The 21,429-nt window shown below is 35.3% G+C and overlaps 1 protein-coding gene across 1 annotated transcript in view; it reads right to left on the reverse strand.

Moving 5' to 3' along the window:
• The window catches only part of LOC131060150 (transportin MOS14), a 34,848-nt gene extending 13,907 nt beyond the window's left edge, over positions 1–20,941 (reverse strand). Inside the window, exons 1-16 of the mRNA XM_057993266.2 lie at positions 20,685–20,941; positions 20,523–20,600; positions 20,357–20,419; positions 20,220–20,267; positions 20,000–20,143; positions 12,691–12,822; positions 6,150–6,190; positions 5,954–6,045; positions 5,567–5,694; positions 5,424–5,465; positions 5,190–5,265; positions 4,978–5,098; positions 4,747–4,846; positions 4,525–4,606; positions 497–579; positions 94–216 (exon numbers count right to left, since the gene is read on the reverse strand). Of these exons, the coding sequence (XP_057849249.2) occupies positions 94–216; positions 497–579; positions 4,525–4,606; positions 4,747–4,846; positions 4,978–5,098; positions 5,190–5,265; positions 5,424–5,465; positions 5,567–5,694; positions 5,954–6,045; positions 6,150–6,190; positions 12,691–12,822; positions 20,000–20,143; positions 20,220–20,267; positions 20,357–20,419; positions 20,523–20,600; positions 20,685–20,807 (1,476 nt within the window). The 5' untranslated portion in view covers positions 20,808–20,941. The remainder of the gene's footprint in view (positions 1–93; positions 217–496; positions 580–4,524; positions 4,607–4,746; positions 4,847–4,977; positions 5,099–5,189; positions 5,266–5,423; positions 5,466–5,566; positions 5,695–5,953; positions 6,046–6,149; positions 6,191–12,690; positions 12,823–19,999; positions 20,144–20,219; positions 20,268–20,356; positions 20,420–20,522; positions 20,601–20,684) is intronic.
• Positions 20,942–21,429: the final 488 nt, after the last annotated feature.

The raw sequence follows: 21,429 nt of genomic DNA on the forward strand, positions 1-21,429 counted from the left end.
TGAGATATGGACACAAAATTTATTGGAAACTGATTGCTTTGAATCAGCTTTAAAAAAAGTATTTTTATAAAAACATTAATTTTCATATCTAACCTGTGGCATTACAACTCCCTCTGATGTTGAAACTGCCCTTGATATGGCTCGAATACAATATAATGAAGCTTCTACAGGTCGCCAATCCCAAGATGCATCATTTCCAACATTTCTTGTAGCCAGCTTCAATTCATATTAGCCTTTTTTCAATACTCTATATAAGGAAAGTAAGTTCCAAATATGCTATTCATTGAGAGAATTTATAAAATGCAAGGTAGGTGGAACAAACAAAGCAAATGAGGCCTGAAATTATGATAGACCCTATGATTATGTATTGGAAAAGCAAATTATATAAACTAAAATAATTTACAGAACCATGAGAAGTGGCCTTTGTGAAAGCATAAGGATATCTGTCAAAGCATTTCCTGTAACCTCAACCATGATGGGAAAGAGAAGCCTTTACTTGGATAAAGTTATTTGACAGAATCTTGAGTATGTTTTCGCCTCCCAAAACTGAAGCTGCATCCATCAGCATGTCTCCAACAGCTGACAACATGATCCAAATTGTTTTGGTAACATAATCACTAAAATTTAGAGCATACATATTAATTTAAAAATTAAATACAATGGTTATTAAAGGAATAATGAGGGAAAAAACCTTGTCGAATAAAGATGTCTATCTCCATAATATTTAAAAGCTTTAGTCAGACAAAAGACTATGGTAATATTAAAGCCAAAAACACCCAACGTAGTAGGTTATTGTGTTATTGGCCCCCATTGGTGCTGATATTGAAAACCCTGATCTAATTGGTCAAAACAATTATAAAAATTAACAACTGAAGATTGCAATGTACATCATAATGTCATTTTCACTATTCTCAACTCATGGAATTAATTAGGAAACATAACTGAAAAAGCATGCTCAGATTAAACCTAAGCATAGGCTCATGTCTGAGAAGGGCACAAAAGGAAGCAGTGGAGCATATCAATGATTATAGGAATTAAATATGAAACTATGAAGTAACTAAGTATATGCATAACTATATAGTTGTAAATTTGTAAGCATCAGTAGCTCCTAATTTTGTGTTTTCATTAGTTTGTTTGGTATACCAATCTTTATTTTTTCTTCAAAGTTGCATGGACATGGATGCAGATACAAATAAAAAAACACATACACATATATTTAACACTATTTCAGAATTTCCTAAGTTATTAGAGGAGATTTTCATTACTTAAAAAGCAACATAAACACATTATTGCTACATAAATAATTATAAACTGACTTAACAATTTACAATATACAAATGATACCTATAATTAAATTAACAATTATGTCATTTAAATCTAAATTAAGATAAAATAAAGTAAAATTTAAATATTAATTAAAAAAAAGAAAAATATCTAAATATAAAAATTAAAAATTTTAATATAAAGAACTAGATTAAAAATAATAATTTAAACTTAAAAAATAAAATTTCACAAAAAAATAGAAAAATAAAAAAAATTGCATGAATGAAGTAGTTTAAATTAAGTCTAGGAAGGTCCATGTCAAACTTTTTAAAAATCAAATCACACAGTACATGACATGGCTAGAAAATTAGTGTTTTTTGGGCACATGTGGATATGGTATCGGACACGTATCTGGGCATTTTTGGGCACGCAATGCGTAGCCAAGCCGTATCTGTATTGGATGCAGCAGTTTGCACACCCAGGAAGGGCCAAGGGGGTATACAGCCACTCTGTTTATCTTTCTGCATGATACAAAATGACTACTCCTCCTTTAAGTCCAGATACCAAAGAAAAGAACACAAAATGTGTAAATACTGTGTATTGCAGTGACGTGGCTGGCAGAAGTTGCAATTGTAAATCAACAGATGCTTTGTAAATTTTAATGGGCAGTCTCTGAAACTCAAAATGAAAAATATAAAAATGAAGAAGGGTCTGCAGATGGTTCAATCTTTAAACCATCCTTAGAGCAGACAATAGAATTCTCGCTGAAACACTTACAGACATATTTACACATAGGACACATTTACTACATTAAATCATTGATGCAGGAACAGTTGGGAGGAATCTCTCTTTCAAGAAAAGATTTCTTATGAAGCATGATGAAAACCCAAAATTCTTGAATTTAAGGACTACATCAGAGCAGACAATAGAATTCTCACTGAAACACTTACACACATATTTACACTTGGGACTTATTTACTACATGTAAATCATTGATGCAGAACAGTTAGGAGTTGGAATCTCTCTTTTAAGAAAAGATATTTCTTATGAAGCATGATCAAAACCCAAAATTCTTAAATTTAAGGACTGCATTAGAAGTTAGGACAGAGAATAGAATTCTCGCTGAAACACTTACACACATATTTACACATGGGACATATTTAATACATGTAAATCATTGATGTGGAAACAGTTGGGAATTGTTATCTCTTCAGAAAAGAAATTTCTTATGAAGCATGAACAGTAATTTTAGATTTGATATATTTAAAAGGAGATGGCCTACAAAGAAATTAGTAGCTTTCTTAGAAAGAAAAAAGCATGGTTACTCCTATTAAAAGGATGATATGTAGCTGTTTGGAGACGGTTACAAGCATGTCAAAAGCAGTGGAGGACACATGTAGAGTAATGCTACTTATTTAATGAAGGGAAAGAAATCTTTCTGAAATATTTATATTTACATCTTTCCATTTATATAACAGCGCATACTCCTCTTGTGTTTTTGCAGCTTTTCTGCTGAATCAGTCAGGTAGAGTCTGCCAAAGAAACTTGGAATCATTTCAAAAATGTGCTTAAGAAAATGCATTGGCCTTTGCTGAACACTAGAAAATTAAATTTACTACGTGACTCATGTAAATTCTGACAATGGATAAAAGGCACAACTGTGCAAAAGTCTTTTCACAAAAAAAGTATGCAATAGTCACTGACTAATTCAACACAATGCACCGCAATGAACCCCAATTGGACCCTATGTCTGCCCAGATAGATGCTAGATTTAAACATGGAAGACCCCGACAAACCCACAAGGAGACTCTAGGTAGATCTGAAACACAACTAGATAGGAGGTACAACCACTGGCCCCTGAGCTGACCCTGGCTGCCCTCAAGCACATCTCAACCCAAAAAAACCTCAAAGCAATCCAATAGGAAAGGATTACAAACACTTCCACATTTAATCCAATCATATTTCTAGGAGGTCCAAGAAGACCTCCTAGCAAGATTAAATATAACAGATGAAGCAAGTCTAATTCTGATAAGAACATCTCAGACAGAGACAAAAGATTGTTTGCAAGTAGCATTCATTGTTCCAACAGGTCCACAATCTAGTTAAGGCTGTAATACACTTTCCAAAACTATTTAAAAACATACCAATCAGGAATCTCACCAATTGAAATAAAAAATATAGAAATTTCAGTCAATATGAAAGAAGTTAATAGCAACCTTGTACTACAATACTAGGCAAATTGAGTTCACAATTCAACTGTCTTCCTTATGATGCACTTGGCTGCATATTGTTGGGTTACTCTTCATGAAGTTCATCCAAAAAGATTCTGATAACTAAACTGAATATAAACTTGGGTCATTTTATACACCATCTTAACAAACTTTATTAAACATGTTTAAAAATCTCTTATGGGTCAAATTTAGATGAGTCCAAGTTCCCTGCCTCACTTCTCAATTACAGAAATATATAAAATAATAAAAACAATCCTTGTGCTCTCCAATGGAGGATATAGGAGAATTCACATTTCAACTAATTGATCAACAGTAACAATAAACTAGAAAAACATTGACCACTTAAAATTAAACAACAAAAGAAAAGATACTGTTAATGGAATCAAAACAAATTCAATATCCACTCTGTGATTGCATTGGTTGAAGTTCTCCCACCAGGCCAAACACAGCTCACAGACATGATGAAAGAAAAAAGCAAGACAACATAATCAGTCATACTCATATTCAACCTTCACAGCACAATGTTTTGGCATTTTTCAAAAGCAAAATAGTAACTAAAAGTTACAAAGAAAATTACTTTAAATAAAAAATATGATAAAAGAGTAAATACAGAAAAGGTATTCACGCTTCAATTTCAGGAATTTTATATTTCCTAGTTTTCCTTTCTAGTTTTCCTTTCTCTTCTTTCCTTCCCTCTTTTTCTTATAATCATTCAAACACTAGACAAAAACTTGCTATTCATGATTTTTTCAACATTGCTTCAAACTCTAGAAGGAGAAACACAAAATGGATTCCTAATATTTTATATATTAGGCATGCTACATAGAAATGTGCATCAGTCAAGTTTAAGAGAGAATACACTGTCCTGCAAAAGCCAACAACAATAAATCCACATAATGGGATGATGCTTTTATCATCAAAAAGCAACTCTAAACCACACAGAATCAAATGAGGGAAGACAATTCTGATAGCATGGGAAGAAAAACGTACACATAATTATGATGTTAGCCACTTAATAAAAATTTCATACCATATCTAGTTCTTTTGAAATCTGTGAGAATCTCCATTGACCACTGATCATAATTTTGGGGATAGGTTACTCGGAAACAAACCTGCAAGGAAATAAGTTTCAAGACAATTGCAGTAAGCCTTGTGTTTGAAAATATATTAAACAAATATTTAAAAACCCCACTTCTTAGGAATGGAAGTATATCAACTAAAAATCCATCAAAGAGAGAATAAGGCAGTTCACCAATGACACTAGTAACTCAAATATTGGACGGAAGATAGCCAGTCTCCTTTCCTTTTCAGCATCAATAGTTGCATCGTTTTGAAAAGACCCATAATATTCCCTGTACACTGTTTTTATATTAGAGCCAAAATAAAATCTAGATTGCATTACACAGAAGACTAACCTAAAGATTACTTAGTCTCCAGCATGAATTCATTAAAAATATGTTCAAGTCATTACCGCAAAGCTTACCTTCTTGTCAAGATAAGTTGGAGGGTATGCCAGAAGTTGAAACTCATTGCAGCTATATCATATTCTGGGTGTGATGTGACTTCGAGAATGGCATCAACAATCATTAGCGACTCTTGAGATCCTGAAAACCAAAATACAATTGGATCAACTAGCAAGGTAAACATTTACTTAAGAGTGCTACCAAAAAAAAGTCAAACTGAACTTACGCATACCAGTGGCAATCATCTGAGCATATGCATCACCCATTTCTACAAATAAGCGAGCCATTCCTTTCACTATCTCTTCATCCTACAAAGAAATCTCACAGCACCAGAAAAGGATTAAAATACCCACATAAATAATTCATTTCATTTATATACATAAACAACTAAGACAAAGAAATAGATATTGGTATACAAATACAACCACCATATACAATTAAGACTAAATATTTAAGAGAAATTCACCTCCATGATTGTTTTACCCATTCCAGCCTCCCCTCGAGCACTCTGAATTTTGAAAACATTATGGGAATAAGATATTTTGTCTTGCACCTTTCATGTAAGGAAGAATTGAAACTCACAATCATAATAAGACAGAAAAAAAATACCTTTAATGAAGCCCCAAAGCGTGATCTAAGTCCCATGACATGAGGCACAAGTACCTGAATTAAAGGCATTTGTGTCTGAATGTCATCAGGACTTCCTGAAACTGTGTAATGTATCAACTCACAAATAGCTGTATAAAGACCATCTTCTTGGTTATTTTACCAACAAGGCACATTCAAATTTTTTAAAAAATTAAATGATTACTTAATCTCAAAAAATTTCTAAAGGATGAAAATACCAGCCAATATCTTGCCAAGGAATGCAGTACATTTCCTGAATTACTATATTTGAATGAAATAATTGTAAAACTAAAACCATTGGTTTAACATGGTTTGCAACTTCCAGGACACAATGAAGATTATTTTTAGCAAAAAAAATTGGTGTCATACCATTTACTGCTGCATCAAAAAGCTTGTCTGAATTTAAACCTGCTAGGGATGCTTGCACTAGATTATGAGAAGCAAGTGTGCTAACTGGAATTCTGAAAAATAATCATATCGACATTGTTTTCTGATGTCCATTTCAAACAAGAAAAAAAAAATATAGAAATTGGTATTACGGCATCACAGTGAAAGTAAGACCTACCCATTACTTAGTCTCAGCCAAGATGAAAAAGCATCTAAAACCTGAAAAGTAAGAGTTAGTAGAATTTAGTGATACTTTAGGAAGACCAACTGCAACCTTTTTTATTTTTTTCAAAATATTGTAATGTATAACAGAGACATCAAAATAATTATAAGAAAAAACTGCAAGCTTCTGAAGTCTGTCAATGTATATATATATAGTAAGGTTAAAAAATGACCATAATAGATCAATGGGATTATGTACATATATTTTAGAATAGAAAAGAAGAGCACTTAACACATGATAGAAAATCATTCACCCACAACTGGGAAGAGCATGCCAGAATAACTAGCTTGAAGCAAAGCGTTTTAACATTATCTATCTAAAGTGTAAAATTTTATGTAGTGGTTTAAGTAATAGCCAAATTTAATATAAGAATTCATGAAATTCAGAGGTCATGAGATGCTAACTTGCTAATTTCCAAGCATCCCATGCACCCTCAAAGTTCTATTGAAGAGAAACAAACACTAACTGCCAAGCTGCCCACTCATCTATTGAACCCGAAAGTATGGGCAATGCCAATGGTATCAAACATCTCAAAGGTACCACCTAATATCCTAAATATGTTGAGAATCTTGGATGTAGTGATGGGTAAGTGCTCAAACTACAAATTGCCAGGTTCCACCTTGAACTCTTATTTGAGGGATTCCCAATCCACCTTGCTCTCTTTGCAATGCACAAATATCACAAGCCACCAAAGTGACCCCTTTCACCCCAACGAAATATAAACATAGCAGTTCACTTTTTTCTTCCCAAAAGGCTCTCACTTGGAAAGGGTTAGATTTGGTTGGAAGATTTGTGAAACCATGAAATCCAAAAGTAGTACTCTAGGAGTGCTTTAAACCCCATGTAAAACCTACTGGGGTCAGTAAGATAGCTCATCCAAACATTTGTAGGATGATTCCATAAACATATCTTTTAAAATTGCAGCTTCAAGGGCCTGGTCGAAATAGAGAGATTAGAAACTGTGCAGAGGGAAGGCATTCTTAAATGAAGAAAGAAAGGACGTCTATGTTTCAATGAGACATCATCATAGGTTTAGTTTGGAGATTTATAAAATCATGAAATCCAAAAGTGGCACACTTGGCATAATTCAAACACAACCTAAAACTTTCATCTGACCTTTGTAGAATGATTCTGTAACCTAATTGCAGCTTTATAGGTTATGAAATCCAGATACATTGAAAATGGTGCAATGAAGGCTTTCTGAAATTAGTGTAGAAGGGACCTTTATGAGTAAGTGAAACAAGGGTTGATTTGGTTGGGAGATTTGTTGAATAATGAAATCTAAATGTGGCATACTTTTAAAATTTAAATCCTAATAAAAATAATTACTAGGGTAGGCGAGATAGCTAATCAAAACCTTAGTCTATAATTCCAAAAATATTTCTTATTAGATTGAAGCTTCAGGTGCTTTGCTCCAGTTTGGGAAGATTGGAAATGGTGCTTAATGGTATGAAATTCTTAAGTTATAAGAGAAAGGAACTCATGGATAGTGAGGCATGCATTAGTGCTCACTCCCTGACTGAACCAGATGTGTGTGGTAAGAAATCTTGAAATCCGATGGAAAATGTGCTACCAATCTATTTAGAATCCATGAGATGCATAAGATCATGAGTTGGAAAACAAGGCGAGGCTTCAAAAGGCCAATATTACAAATGCAACATGAATACTATGTAGCAAAGAAAAAGTATTACTCATGTACTTTGGGAATGCCTAGCAACCAAGTACTTTCGGATTAGTTCAAAGCCTAATTTAAATCTGATTCTTAGTGCCACACTGTATTGGATGGCCTTCCTACTTGGGAACACATGGAAGATCAAGAATAGATGCAAACTTTTACAGTACATGGGACAGTTAAAATCCTATAGGACTTTTTTTGGAAACAAAATGTTAGGTGACATTTCAACAAGATTCCTACCCACTCAACGTAGGCGAATCAAAGACACCAATGTAGTAACTGGCATTATTTGTCGAAGGTAAATCCAAGAGTATCAACAACAATGTTGAGCCAATGCCATACATAAATTATGGTCAATACATAAAACTCTAGAGAAATCAATCCATCAATATCATGTCACCTACCTGTATAAATAACATAATTAGTCTTTTGTCAGGTATTATAATTCAATTTTGTTGTTATACATATAGTTAAAAACCATATTAATTTATTTTACTTCCAATCAGCATGAAAAGTAAAATATTTGATTTCTATTACTTAAGTGTTGTATGCTTTCCATGTCAAATATCCTAGATAGGATCAATAAGCTAGATGGAATCAACAATATGGATGGGATCAACCTTACAAGTTGATCAGAAAAAATGCAATAGCATTTTATCACATTTTCAAAAAGAAAAAGTTGGGTCTTACTTTGTATTTGTATTTTGATCCATGCATTAAAGTTTTCATGCTTATCTTTTGCATGATTTCATGCAATATGTAAAACTGCTTTTGGTACCTATTTAAAATCTAAAACTGCTATAGGATTTTTTTGGAATCAAAATGTCAAGTGACATTTCAACAAGATTCCTACCCACTTAGCCTAGGGGATTCATGCAATATGTAAAACTGCATGTGATTTGCCTCCTTATAATCTCATTTTGAGTCTTGAGATGAATAGGGAAAAAAAATCCAAAAATGACATAGAACAATGAAAATCAGAAAATAAAACAAAAAAAAAACAAGAAAAAGTTGAAAAACCCTACCTTGTGCTTGAAAAATCTCTCCAAAATGTAGAAGAATCTTCTTCTTCCTCTTCTTCTTGCTTCTTCTAGCTCCTATCATGCTTGCATCACTTTTCTCACCCCTTCAATCAGTCTTCTTCAAGTTTTTCCTCCTCTTCAGCTTGCTGGAAAAAAAATCAGTTTTCCAAAATGAGAGTGAAATCTGAAAGAAACGTGTTTTTGTGTTGTTTTGGGGGGTAGGGTGGGGCCCATGTCCAATTAGGGTTACCCCTTAACCCCCCAAAAAGTCACATGTTTTTAAAAAAATGCTTTTTGTTTGCTTTGACGTGGGAACGCAAGAGACGTCTGGGCGTCTCTCCGTCTCGAGAGAGATGTCTGGGCATCTCGAGAGAGACGGGGAGACGCCCAGACATCTCCCAGGGAGACGCCCAAACGTCTCCCTGGGAGACGCGGAGACGTCCCGGTGGCGTTTGGGTGGCGGTGGCGGGGCGGCGAGGGACATCGCGTCCCCGTCCCCCCGTCTCCGGGACGTTTCTTACGGGGGGACGCGCCCAAAAAGGGGGGGGGACGCATCCCCGCGGAACACTAGTTATTTTGGTATTTTTTATTTTCACCCATTCATTAAAGAACTCATGTTTATTTTTTGCATGATTGCATGCGATATGTTAAACAGTACTTAAAATGCTTTTGATGTGCCTATTTATATCCCCACATGCTTAAGAGTGAAGATAGAGAGATTCATTATCATATTGAAGAATGGTTGATTTTTTGCAATGGTAAAAATCTCAGTTGCCTATTAGGGAGGGACGAGTGCAGGTACAACAAAAAAAAAATCCTTGGTGTAATGTCCCTTTTTGTAAATGCCATAGTTTTTTGCCCTAAAAACACAATTTCAAGTAGCTTTCCTACTAGGGTTAGGAACATTAACTTAATCATAAGATATCTCTAACTTATTGGAGAAATTCAACCATAGGGAAGCTAGGATAAGAAGACTTGATAGGGTGCCCTAGAGATCCTTTATCCTAGGCCCAAGAGCCAATATACCATCCCTCTTGGCCTCATGTGGCCCATGCCATCCATATGAGGTGGTGTACCTAGTGAGGTGTCCTACAACCATTCCCCTCAATCTTGCCACTTCTATCCTACTTCCCATGATTGAACATCCTTAATGCGTTTATTTACCATGATAGAGAGCCTTAAGGAGAATTCACAATAGGGTGCCCCGAAAATCCATCCTTTCTAAGTCCAAAGGCAGTACCCTTTGTACCCCTTTGGCCCCATGGGACTCCCCGATCTTATACCATGAAGTGGCATACCTAGAAGATGACCCCATCACTTAAATCAACAATCAGTACATATAAAGAATCCAATATTATGCATGTATTCTATATATACATATATATATTAATCAGTCATAAACCACAACATATTATTAATCATCAATGAACAAATATAAATAGAATTCATCATGCTATGCATAAATAACTCATACCAAACCACAAGTACGTTTGACCTGCTATATATTGATTATTAATATTCAATCTGATCTGATCAATCTTGATTGACTTTCTGATTTAGGTCTGCTCCTAAATCTGCTTTTTATGCCTTATATATTTTGTTCCCTCTTTCTTCATGTCGTTTAAATGATCTCTCCTTTATACTTTATTGGTGGAAGAGTCACCACCTTTCATAGGAATTGAGGCACCACCTTCCATGGACCATAACCATTAAGTCACCACTTTCAATAGGAATTGAGGCACCCACCTTTCATAACTATTAAGTCACCACTTTTGAGAATAATATATTTTTCTCCAAATTAATCTCCCTTCCATCTCTTCCTCAAATGAACCTTCTTCCCTTTATATCTTCATCATGCCTACCCCTTGACAAGAGACACAACCTTTCACAATTAGCACCCTCTGAAATAATACAACCCTTCATAATTCTTGCCCTTTGAAAGAGACAACCTTAACTACTTCCCATTCCTTTCTTCCATTAATCCTTCCTTGATTCCCATGCTTCATTCATTTCTTTCCCCCTCCTTATCCTGTTTGAGAGTCACAACTCTTCATTCCATGCCTTTTGACCATTCATTAACTTAATTAGATATTAATTATAGTATATTATATTTTCATTATTTTATGTCTACTCTTATTTATTATTTATTCCTATTTCAAAATGGGGACATTACACTTGGATACAGGTACGGGTACGGGTACGGGTACGGGTAATATAATAATATTATATGTGTTATATATTATAATAGATTTATTGTATATATTAATATTATATATATATATATATATATAGAGAGAGAGAGAGAGAGAGAGAGAATTAAAAAAAATACTATAGAAGCTGTGTGGGTTAAAAATAAGAAATTCAAGCTTGTCTTTGTGCAAACTTCATCGGTCTAGTGAAAACAAAATAGAGGGAGAGCACAAAACAGAGAGGACAGAACAGAGGGATCAGAAACGACAAAGTAGAACGGATTGATTGCATAAGCCGGCAAGGCCAAATCTAGAACGTACCCAGGGCCAAACTGGGACCGGACCCAAACCTAGCTCCACACTCAGCCCTACACCCAAACCCTAACCAACAAACCCAGTATCAAAGGTAAAAATATTTCCTCTGCTGAAGTCTTGCCCAAAGGGTTTTCCCAGGGTAAAATACTCCATATTGTCTCTTATTTTTATCGTTTTATTGTTGGTGTCAGATTGTATATGCACTACTTCTATTGTACAGGTTTATCACACTTAATTTTTTCCAGCAATTTCAACAATAGAATGCCAAGCTTATGCTCGGAACATTTTTTTGAATTCTAATCCATTTTCTTTAAATAGTGCTCTACATGAAAGACAATTGACGAATCGATGTTCATCTCTAGATCTGATTTACAAATACAACACTACGGAATATAATCATGGCCTCTTCATTTGAGTCCGTCACAATTAAAGAACCTCAGGTCCATCTTTCAATTCTAAAAGTTAACCTTGCAACTCTTGGTAATGTATACAGAATTGCTTCTGTGACTGTGAGCTTCTTAACAACCAGTTTCCACTGCTTTTAAATTGAGACACTGAATCATTAGCTCACAAATTTCCATGCCATCAGAAATAAAATATTAGAATAGAAAGGCTACATCAGAGGATACGAAGGAAACTTGATATAAGGCAATACTCTGACATCAGAAAGTCTGTAAGAAGGAAATTCCACAGCAGAAAGAGTCACAATATTGTGAAATCTCAAGTATGTTCAGTGCTTAAGATTTACTATGCAGTCAAACCAAAGTTAAAATGCTCCAGAAAAGAATTAAAGAACCTCAGGTCCATCTTTCAATGCTAAAACCTTGCAATTCTTGGTAATGTTTACAGCATTGCTTCTGTGAGCTTCTTAACAACCAGTTTCCACTGCTTTGAAGTTGAAACACTGAATCATTAGCTCACAAATTTCCATGCCATCAGAAATAAAATATTAGAATAGAAAGGCTGCATTAGAGGATACGAAGGAAACTTGATACAAGGCTATACTCTGACATCAGAAAATCTGTAAGTAGGAAATTCCATAGCAGAAAATGTCACAATATTGTGAAATCTCAAGGATGTTCAGTGCTTAAAAAAATTGAACTTAACTGCACAGTGCTTAGAACATAATTTATTATGCAGTCAAACCAAACTTAAAATGTTCCAGAAAAGAATTAACTGCTCAACTGTGTCTCAATTTATGTTAGTTTACCAAGGAATGTAAAGCATAAAATAGCATTCAGAATCCTTTCACCCAAAAAAATACAAACAGAATAATGGAGTACAATAACGCATACCTGCTCATGAAGTTCTTCAAAAGCCAGAAACGAATCCAACAAGTTAAAAGCAACTTCAACTGACGCAACAAGTTCTTTCAGAAATTGTCGATGCCGTTCTGGATGAGCTGCAATTTTGTAGCTGTATGCCTCCTAAAAAAATCAGTACATGAAACTATAGCTATTAAGTGACATTGTTTTACATAAACTACTCAATATTCCATTGTTACTTAAAAGGGATTAGTGTATGGTACATTGCCACAAGGCAATCCAATCTGCTACTAAATTAGATGAATCAACCAATTAGGCTAGTTGTGGTGCTCACATGCTAACTGAGAAAATGTCTAACGATAAAGGTTGCCAATTTGAAACAAGCAGTGCTGACTAGAAAGGAAAACATATCAATTTAAAAGAGACACAAATATAAATTTGACATGATATATTAATCACGTTGATTTGGATTACATGAGATTCATGTAAATTTGGAAGACAAAACTATAATAGATAACTCAAAGATGATATGTAGTACCATTGATCGGTAAGAAAGACATTAATGTACAATGCATATATGTTACATGACATATAACTCGTTCCTACTCATGGCTTTAAATATGTGAGATAAAGTGCCACAAAAATACCAGTTCAGAAAACATATATATATAATTTGCATAGGCAGCTTATTCAGAGATTCCAGTCTAAAGTTCCCCTGACTAATAATGCAAGAAAATCTTATTGACCACCAACTTTTCTACAATGTTTATAATTCTTAGTTTACACAATGTTTGATCACAACATATTATTAACAAAAAAAAGCATTTACCACAAGCAGCAATGTGTATTCTTCTAATAATGAGATTCTAAAAACAATATACAAAACATCTGAACTTTATTTCAAATTGCTTCTATTAATAACTCTCAAGAAAAAATTTGTATGCTGTTGGAGTGTGTAGAAGCTTTTTATCAGCTGTTAGAATTTGTACATTGGCTGCAACAACAATGACAATTATAGCCCTCTGTATGCTGAGTTGCAGTTTTGCTTGAACACTATACTTGAATTAATAGAAACTATAAAACAACTTACTCTCCTTTATTCCAACTTCTAATTTAGTTAGTATGAGACCTGCTCTTCTTTCCCGTAATTTTCTTTTTGATTGATAAGCATCTGAGGGAACAATATTGTAATGCCCTACAAGCTACCATTACATATAATGGATTCAGGGAATCATCCATGTGTATGTAAGTAAATGAATTTTATCACATTATGTGTTACTCAGCACAAACCCCTTCTGCGTTGCAAGTCACATTGATGTCTTCAACTTTTGTTGTGAAAACCTTCTACTTTCACTACCTCTTGGAACTTTTCAAAGAACAACATTAACCTTCAATAAAGGTATTGGAGTTAAAATTTAATGAACTTTAGTGGAGTAGTCAAGGGAAATCTATGCTGTTTTGAAAAAGGGGGCATCACCAAAGATAGAAATCGATCATTGTAGCCTGTAGGCTTCTTTGCATCTAAACATATCTTTATCTGAAATAATAGGGCTGGAGAATTATCACAGGGGGACTGACAATGGTAATTGAGATTAATACTAAGGATATCCTGATAGAACCTACCTCTCCTTATTGCTCCAATGCTCAGAGGAAACAATAAGGCAGCAGAGCTTTTGGCCAAGGGTAAGTTAATTAGCCACAAGCTTTTCTAAGCAGTGCCAAGTGTATCATGATATCTATCATGTTTTTTCTTTTTTATCAGTCCAATATATAAAAAAACAGTTTTAACTTGTAGAGAATTTAGAAAAAAATATGATGTTCCTTATTTTTAAATAGCCTGAAACTAAGTGTAACAATTATTAAATAAACTTCTATAAATCATTAATGCTAGAGAAGAAATTTGAACCTCATTTAAAATTTATGGCAGCCCAGCAATCTGAGAGATTTTATAACCTTTCTGCTAATATATCCATTGTTCAAAGTTCGTTATGATTTCTTCAGCAGTTCTAAGTAACTTATCCATGTATTTATGTCTTAGTTATTGTAACTTTTTCTTTAATATACAACTTACTCTATATTTTCTCTGCATATCGTATTTTTTCAGCAGACCATTTTTTTTTGTATTTGAGATATACCATATAAAATGCTTTCTACAGTAGTTGCTCCCTTAAGAAGGATTGTCCTCCAAAGTCCAAACAATAACGGAATGCCACAACGTGGGCAAAAGAATCTTGTACCATTGATAGGAATCAGGGCCAGAACCCTGACATGAACAGAACATTATGCAATGGCAGGGTATCATCTAAACCTCTACAACAGATTTGACTCTTTCCCATTAACTAAGCCTTCAAGCTTTACAAGATAGTGAAAGGACACAAAGAAAAAACAATAAGGCATTCTATTTGAGAATCGCATGACATTGTTTAAGGTAATTTGTGGGCAAGGAAAATTTGCTTCTAAGGTAATATCACAAATGGCATAAGTTCTGAGACAATTTGGTAAGGTAATACAATAAAAGGCATAAGCATTAGGAAAAACTGGTAATTTAATATCCTGAATGGCCTAAGTTGTTGGAAAAATTGGTGGCCAAGACAGGCAAAAATGAGAAAGTAATTAAAGTTAACACATGTTCAAAATGTCACCCCAAGGATCTGTCTCAATATTTTGCATGCAATATTTCAGCCCCATCACCAAAGCCAATTTTTTATAAGTAGTTAAAGCTGACACTGCTTCTGTTTTGTGCCCCAAGTATAGTCCCTATTATCTAAGTGCAAGATATAAGTCCTTGTGAAACCATCATTGCTTGCTTTGGATAGTTTTTTCTTCTATCTACCAGTGCTAGAATAAATATGTGCTGAGAACAGAAGTTGTGGAAAAAGAGAATTGGGTACTATGACGGAGGCACCTACTAAATGATAAGAGTGAGATTATTTGAATTTCTTGAAAAATAATAAAGATGGGAATAATGGAGACCACAGAATCTGAGAGTGACTGAATGGTACCAGGGCCAGAAATGGTAAGTGCTTCTGATTGTCCAGATGCTGGGGAAAAGCTATCAGGCATAATGTATTATAAAGCTGCTGAAACTACAAACGAATTTTCCATCAAATTAGGTGGTTATAATTTTAGTACTTAAACTGTGATAAATAAGTTTGGTCAGATTATAAATTTATAAGTGTTGGAAAATGAGCTACACCCAAACCAAAGATTCTTTGATCACCATGAGGACTGGTAACCCCAGCAGCAAATGGGAGGTCCTAGGTTCAACTTCTAGCTGATCCATGAAAAGTTTAACATAATATCAGAGCCTAGGTCAGCAGAGCCAAGCCAAGCTAGGACCCCTAGCACTTGCAGTGTGGCTAAAGGGAGGGTGTTGGAAAATGAGCCACCCCCAAACCAAAGATGAACCAATCACCAAGATGGCCTATAGCTCAGTGGTAAAGTACTTTGAATTCCTTCATTTGGTATCATAGCACTAAAAAGTGTTAATGTTTGTGTACACTTCAGGAGATTTTATTTATTTCTCCGATGGTTGTCTTTCCGTTTTGCTGTTCCTTATTTCTTGTTTGGCGATTAGCTGGAAGTATTCTGTCTCCGTATTGTGTATGTGCTGGCAGCATTTATTCCATCGTGTATTTCATCCGTTGAAGTTCTTTGGCTCTTTGTGTATGTCGATTGTGTAACTGACATCAACTTTTGGTGTTTGGCCTTCCGTCTTTCTTCTTCGTGAGCTATATCGGGTCGTGTTATGTGTTATATATATGCCGAGGGATGTGAAGTTTAATGTGATCAATATTCTGATGTATTTGATGATTATTGATGAAAAGCTCAAGACTTTGCTGCTATGACCTTGCATCATCTTTAGTCTTCTGATATAATTATTATGTTCAGCTGAGATCGCTGTGTGTGAGGACTTGATCTCTTAAGTTCTGTACACAATTTGTGCATTCAATAAAATATTTTTTGTGTGGTTGGGTTTTTCACCCTCAGGTGGAGGGTTTTCCCAGGATAAATTTTGTGTATCTTGTTCTTGTGAGATTTTCTAAGTTTCAGATTTTTGTGTCTTATGTTTCTGCTTCTAACATTAACATGGTATCAGAGCGAGTCTGAGGCCGTCTCCCTCACAGGAGGCCTCAGGATTTTGGGAGGGTTGCTTGTTTATTGTTTGATGTTATTCGATCTATGTTTTCTGAAGACAACGCCATTCTCTAAGTTGTGACTTCATTTCTGCCTATGGATTTCTTGAGCAGCCCTGCAAAACGCGATTGGATCTCTGTAATGCAACTGATCTGAGGGTATCGCATCGTGTGAGGTCCACTTTATTGTTTTGGAAGGACAAGATCACAGATTCTCTGTGTCGTTGCTCTTATCTGGCATCTGCATCCTATCAGCTTGTATTTGCTATGATCACTTATCACATTGTTGTCATCGCTATTGTCTACAATCTCTGTCTTGTTCAAAGGAGAGAATACTCAGTATGCGGTGTATTTGAGCAGACCTTAATGCATACCAAAAGATTCTTGATATAAAAAACAATGTTGGAGGAGTCTTATGAGAAGATAAGACTCAGTTACAGGACTAACTCAATGGGAATCGGCAATAAAGAGATGAAGGATACACATGTTCTAGGTCCTAGGACCGTGGTCTTTTCAGCTTCAGAGGGACCCTGACATCCAGCTTCCGAAGGAGCTTGTCATTTCATTAGAGGCAACCTTGGACGAGTAGGTCAGACGATTGATATCAGGGAGCCACATCATCATTAAGATTTTGTTAATGCATTTTTCTTTGTGATGGAGAAATTTGAGGTGAAAGCCCTTACAATGCATTTTTCTTTGTGATGGAGAAATTTGAGGTGAAAGCCCTTGTAATGCATTTTTCTTTGTGATGGATAAATTTGAGGTGCAAGCCCTTGTTGATGCATTCTTCTCTTCTAGAGAAGTTTAAAGTGAAAGCCCTTGTTCCACCCTCTGAGAGTAGCCATGGTGGATGTCATGTTGAGAGACTCCATGACAACATCACGTTGAGTGACTCCGTGATGAGAGCTTGTGTTTATTTCACTCAAGGGAGTAGCCATGGTGAACATCATGTTGAGTGAATCCATGATGCTATCACGTTGAGAGAATCCGTGATAAAAATGTTGTTTTTTACACATATGGGTGTAGCCATTGTGTTTGTCATGTTGAGAGACTCCATATGACTTGAAAATCAGAAATTAATATCTCCTTTGCTAAGAGGGAGTGTTAATGGTTGTCTTTCCGTTTTGTTGTTCCTTATTTCTTGTTCGGCGATTAGCTGGAAGTATTCTGTCTCTGTATTGTGTATGTGCTGGCAGCATTTATTCCATCGTGGATTTCATCCGTTGAAGTTCTTTGGCTCTTTGTGTATGTCGGTTGTGTAACTGACATCTTCTTTGGTGTTTGGCCTTCCGTCTTTCTTCTTCGTGAGCTATATCGGGTCGTGTTATATGTTATATATATGCCGAGGGATGAAGTTTAATGTGATTGATATTCTGATGTATTTGATGATTATCGATGAAAAGCTCAGGACTTTGCTATTGTGACCTTGCATCATCTTCAGTCTTCTGATATAATTATTATGTTCAGCTGAGATCATTTGTGTGTAAGGATTTGATCTCTTAAGTTCTGTACACAATTTGTGCATTCAATAAAATATTTTTGTTTGCAGTTGGGTTTTTCACCCTCAGGAGGAGGGTTTTCCCAAGATAAATTCTGTGTATCTTGTTCTTGTGAGATTTTCTAAGTTTCAGATTTCCATGTCTTATGTTTCTAGTTCTAATATTAACAAAAAGGAGGTTCTAGAGGGACAAAATACATCATGGAAAGTTGTAGTTCAGAGAGAATGTAAAGTACACAATGTTGGGTATGTGGATCACCATTGATATTCTGTTGTTTTCTATCCATAATGCTCCATAATGCTCCTACAAGGGAACCCGATCTTTGGCGGCATGCTTGTGAGAGGGTCGAACATGGGAGAGTATTACATGTGATGTGTTGAGAGAATGAGTTGTTAATCACGTAGAGCTTTGATTGTATTTGGTAGATTATGTGCGAAGAGGAGAAATTTATCATTGAACATGTGGAAGAAACGACTTGAGTTGCATTGGTGCAGAAAATGCAAATGAGGTAAGGATGCAAGGACAATTCTTTCTGTGTAGAGGAGACAAGTCCATGAATCCAATCACTCATAGTTTATGTTATATCAGACAACATTTGCCATTGCCTTATATATAATTAGAATTTGCAAGTGTCATTGAATCTATTTTCAAGATGTACAGGATTGTATGGGTTTCAATTTCATTCGGGGCAAGGAAAATTTGCTAGAAGTTTGTAAGGATTTGGAAGGAGTTTCTAAATAAATTTGATTGGGAAAGTTGATTTTAATGTATTTTGCTACATTTTTTTTTCTGATGGCAAATATAGCAGGAACATTGAGGTTGTTGATCCCTATTTTTTATGGGACCAATTTTGCTTATTGGAGTACAAGAATGCAAACATTGCTAGAAATTAAGGATTTAAGGGGAAATTGTTAGTAGTGGAAATGAAGAACTAGAGAATATCAATGTATTAAATAATCAACAAAAAAAAGAACTATATGAACAAAAAGACAACGAAGTATTATTTCTCATTAAGGGTTCTCCAAATCGCTCATGTTTTTCTAGGACTAGTGGTGTTGTACATTCAAAATGGGCATGGACTATACTTGTAAATATATATCAAGGTGCTCACACAGCAAAACAACAAACATTAAAAAAGTTCTTTCAGACATGATGACAATCATGATAGATAAGTTGTTTGTTCGAATAGAAAAGGGAAATGGGAAATTGAAGGGCACTATAAATACGGGTAGACAGTAACCTAGTTTTGTTTTTGTATAAGATAGTACAGATTGTTAAAAAAATAATGTTGAGAGATATCATGTATAGTCTATACACCTGCAGATGCAATCAAGACTGGTTTTGTATCGTTATCTGCAGAAGTAAGCAGAAGTATTAGGGCTAACAAAAGCTAGTGCAGAAGCGATCAGAAGCAATATGTGGTTGGCTAAATCCCTTATTTTAGTTTTTAATTCTCAAAAGTCCAGATTTTCTCCTGATGAGTTATCCTAAAATAGGAACATCATTAACATTGCTTGAGCTTGAACTAGATTAAGAATACGAGGTTTAATGATCATACGAAATGGAAGACAATTGGATTTCACAAAAAGTTGGAGAAGTTTTATCTACACAATGAAGGTAATCCTAGAGGAAAAAAATGCAGTGTATTTCAAATTTAAGATTCGACTACGAATCAGAAACTATATCATAATGAGAAAGAATCACCTGTGGTATTACTGTAACTAACTCCAGAAAGCTGTGAATATACTCAGGTGTAGTGCCCAACTCATTGATCAACCAGTTCAAATGACCGCCACCCCACTCTTGTGCAGGGACGTGAACTGCTAGTGCCGCCATCGCTATGCTAATCTGCAAAGAAATAAAAATACAACTATCAGGAATCCAAAAATATGATGATTCCCGGTCCCCAAATTGTTGATCATACCTGTGTTCTAACTTTGTTGGGACCTTTGCAAAACTTTTTCAGCAAATTCTGCAAACCAACAGTAACTATTGTGAACCAGTGGGATGCATTTCTAAACAATGGGAAAAATAGATTGAGAAGAGCGGTGTTATAGTTGCCTTCAATGATTCACGTAATGGTACAAAAGCCTCTGGTGGGAGTTCCTCAAAGTCTCGCTGTACCTGACAGTATAAAAACATAGAAAGTAAACAAAAATATAATTTTGAATTCTTATAGTAAAGTTAGAGAAGCAAAAGGATGGCATAGCGACCAGCAGCAGCGTACCTTTGCCTTGAGAGTTTGAGAAGAGAATATAAGAGTTTCTAAATTACTGTCCGGGTGATGAAGTAAAGTATCGGACACCTGAGACAAAGTGTATTTACATAAGTTAAGTTGGTGGAAGGTGGAGGCATGTAAAAGAGAAGAAGACGACGAAGAAGGGCATACCTGCCAAGCGTCCATACTTCGCTGGAAGTCCTGCAACCATTTGTTGGCATCTCTGCGAACAGGGGCGTCAGGGTGATGGTACAAGGCTCTCAGGGCCGCTTCCACTTGCTGGGAATATGCCATTGTACACCAGTCAATTGTTATTTACAGCCAACCGAACCCGCCTTTCGCCGCTTCTCCTCTGCCCAACTCGATGCTGTGTATCTCATCAGCTTATAAATGGAAAGAGGCGAGGATCAGTAACGGCCTCAAAACTAATTCCCACACGCGTCGCGCCAACTGCCTTTTCTTTTTTAAATTTTTTAAAAGTTATCATTATGGGCTAACGTAGAGTGAATTGATATCTTGATCTAAGCATAACCGGAGGAACATGTCTTTTGTTAGCTGATATGCTTGCCTATTCGGCTTTAACTAATGTTTTCGTAGGTCCACGTGGACTTTCGAGGCTATTTTTTTATACACGTGGACTTTCGAGGCTCTAATTAGAAAAAATAGTTTTTTTTTTTTTTAATTTTGTCTATTTGTTACGTGTAACATGTTAATTCGTTTAGGTTGTCAACAATTGTTATTTGGTGTGGTGATTGTTATGTGTGTGGGCCCAGCCCCACAACATGCCTGATATATCATCTAAAATAGACTTTGTGGCTCCATGGCATTCCATCACCTTGCCAACCTTCAATCCAATTTGTAGTGTTGGATATTGCTAGTCATTGTTGCTCTTAGGATATGTTGTTGTCATTGATGT

The sequence above is a fragment of the Cryptomeria japonica genome, chromosome 7, assembly GCF_030272615.1.
Source record: "Cryptomeria japonica chromosome 7, Sugi_1.0, whole genome shotgun sequence".
Lineage (NCBI taxonomy): Eukaryota > Viridiplantae > Streptophyta > Pinopsida > Cupressales > Cupressaceae > Cryptomeria > Cryptomeria japonica.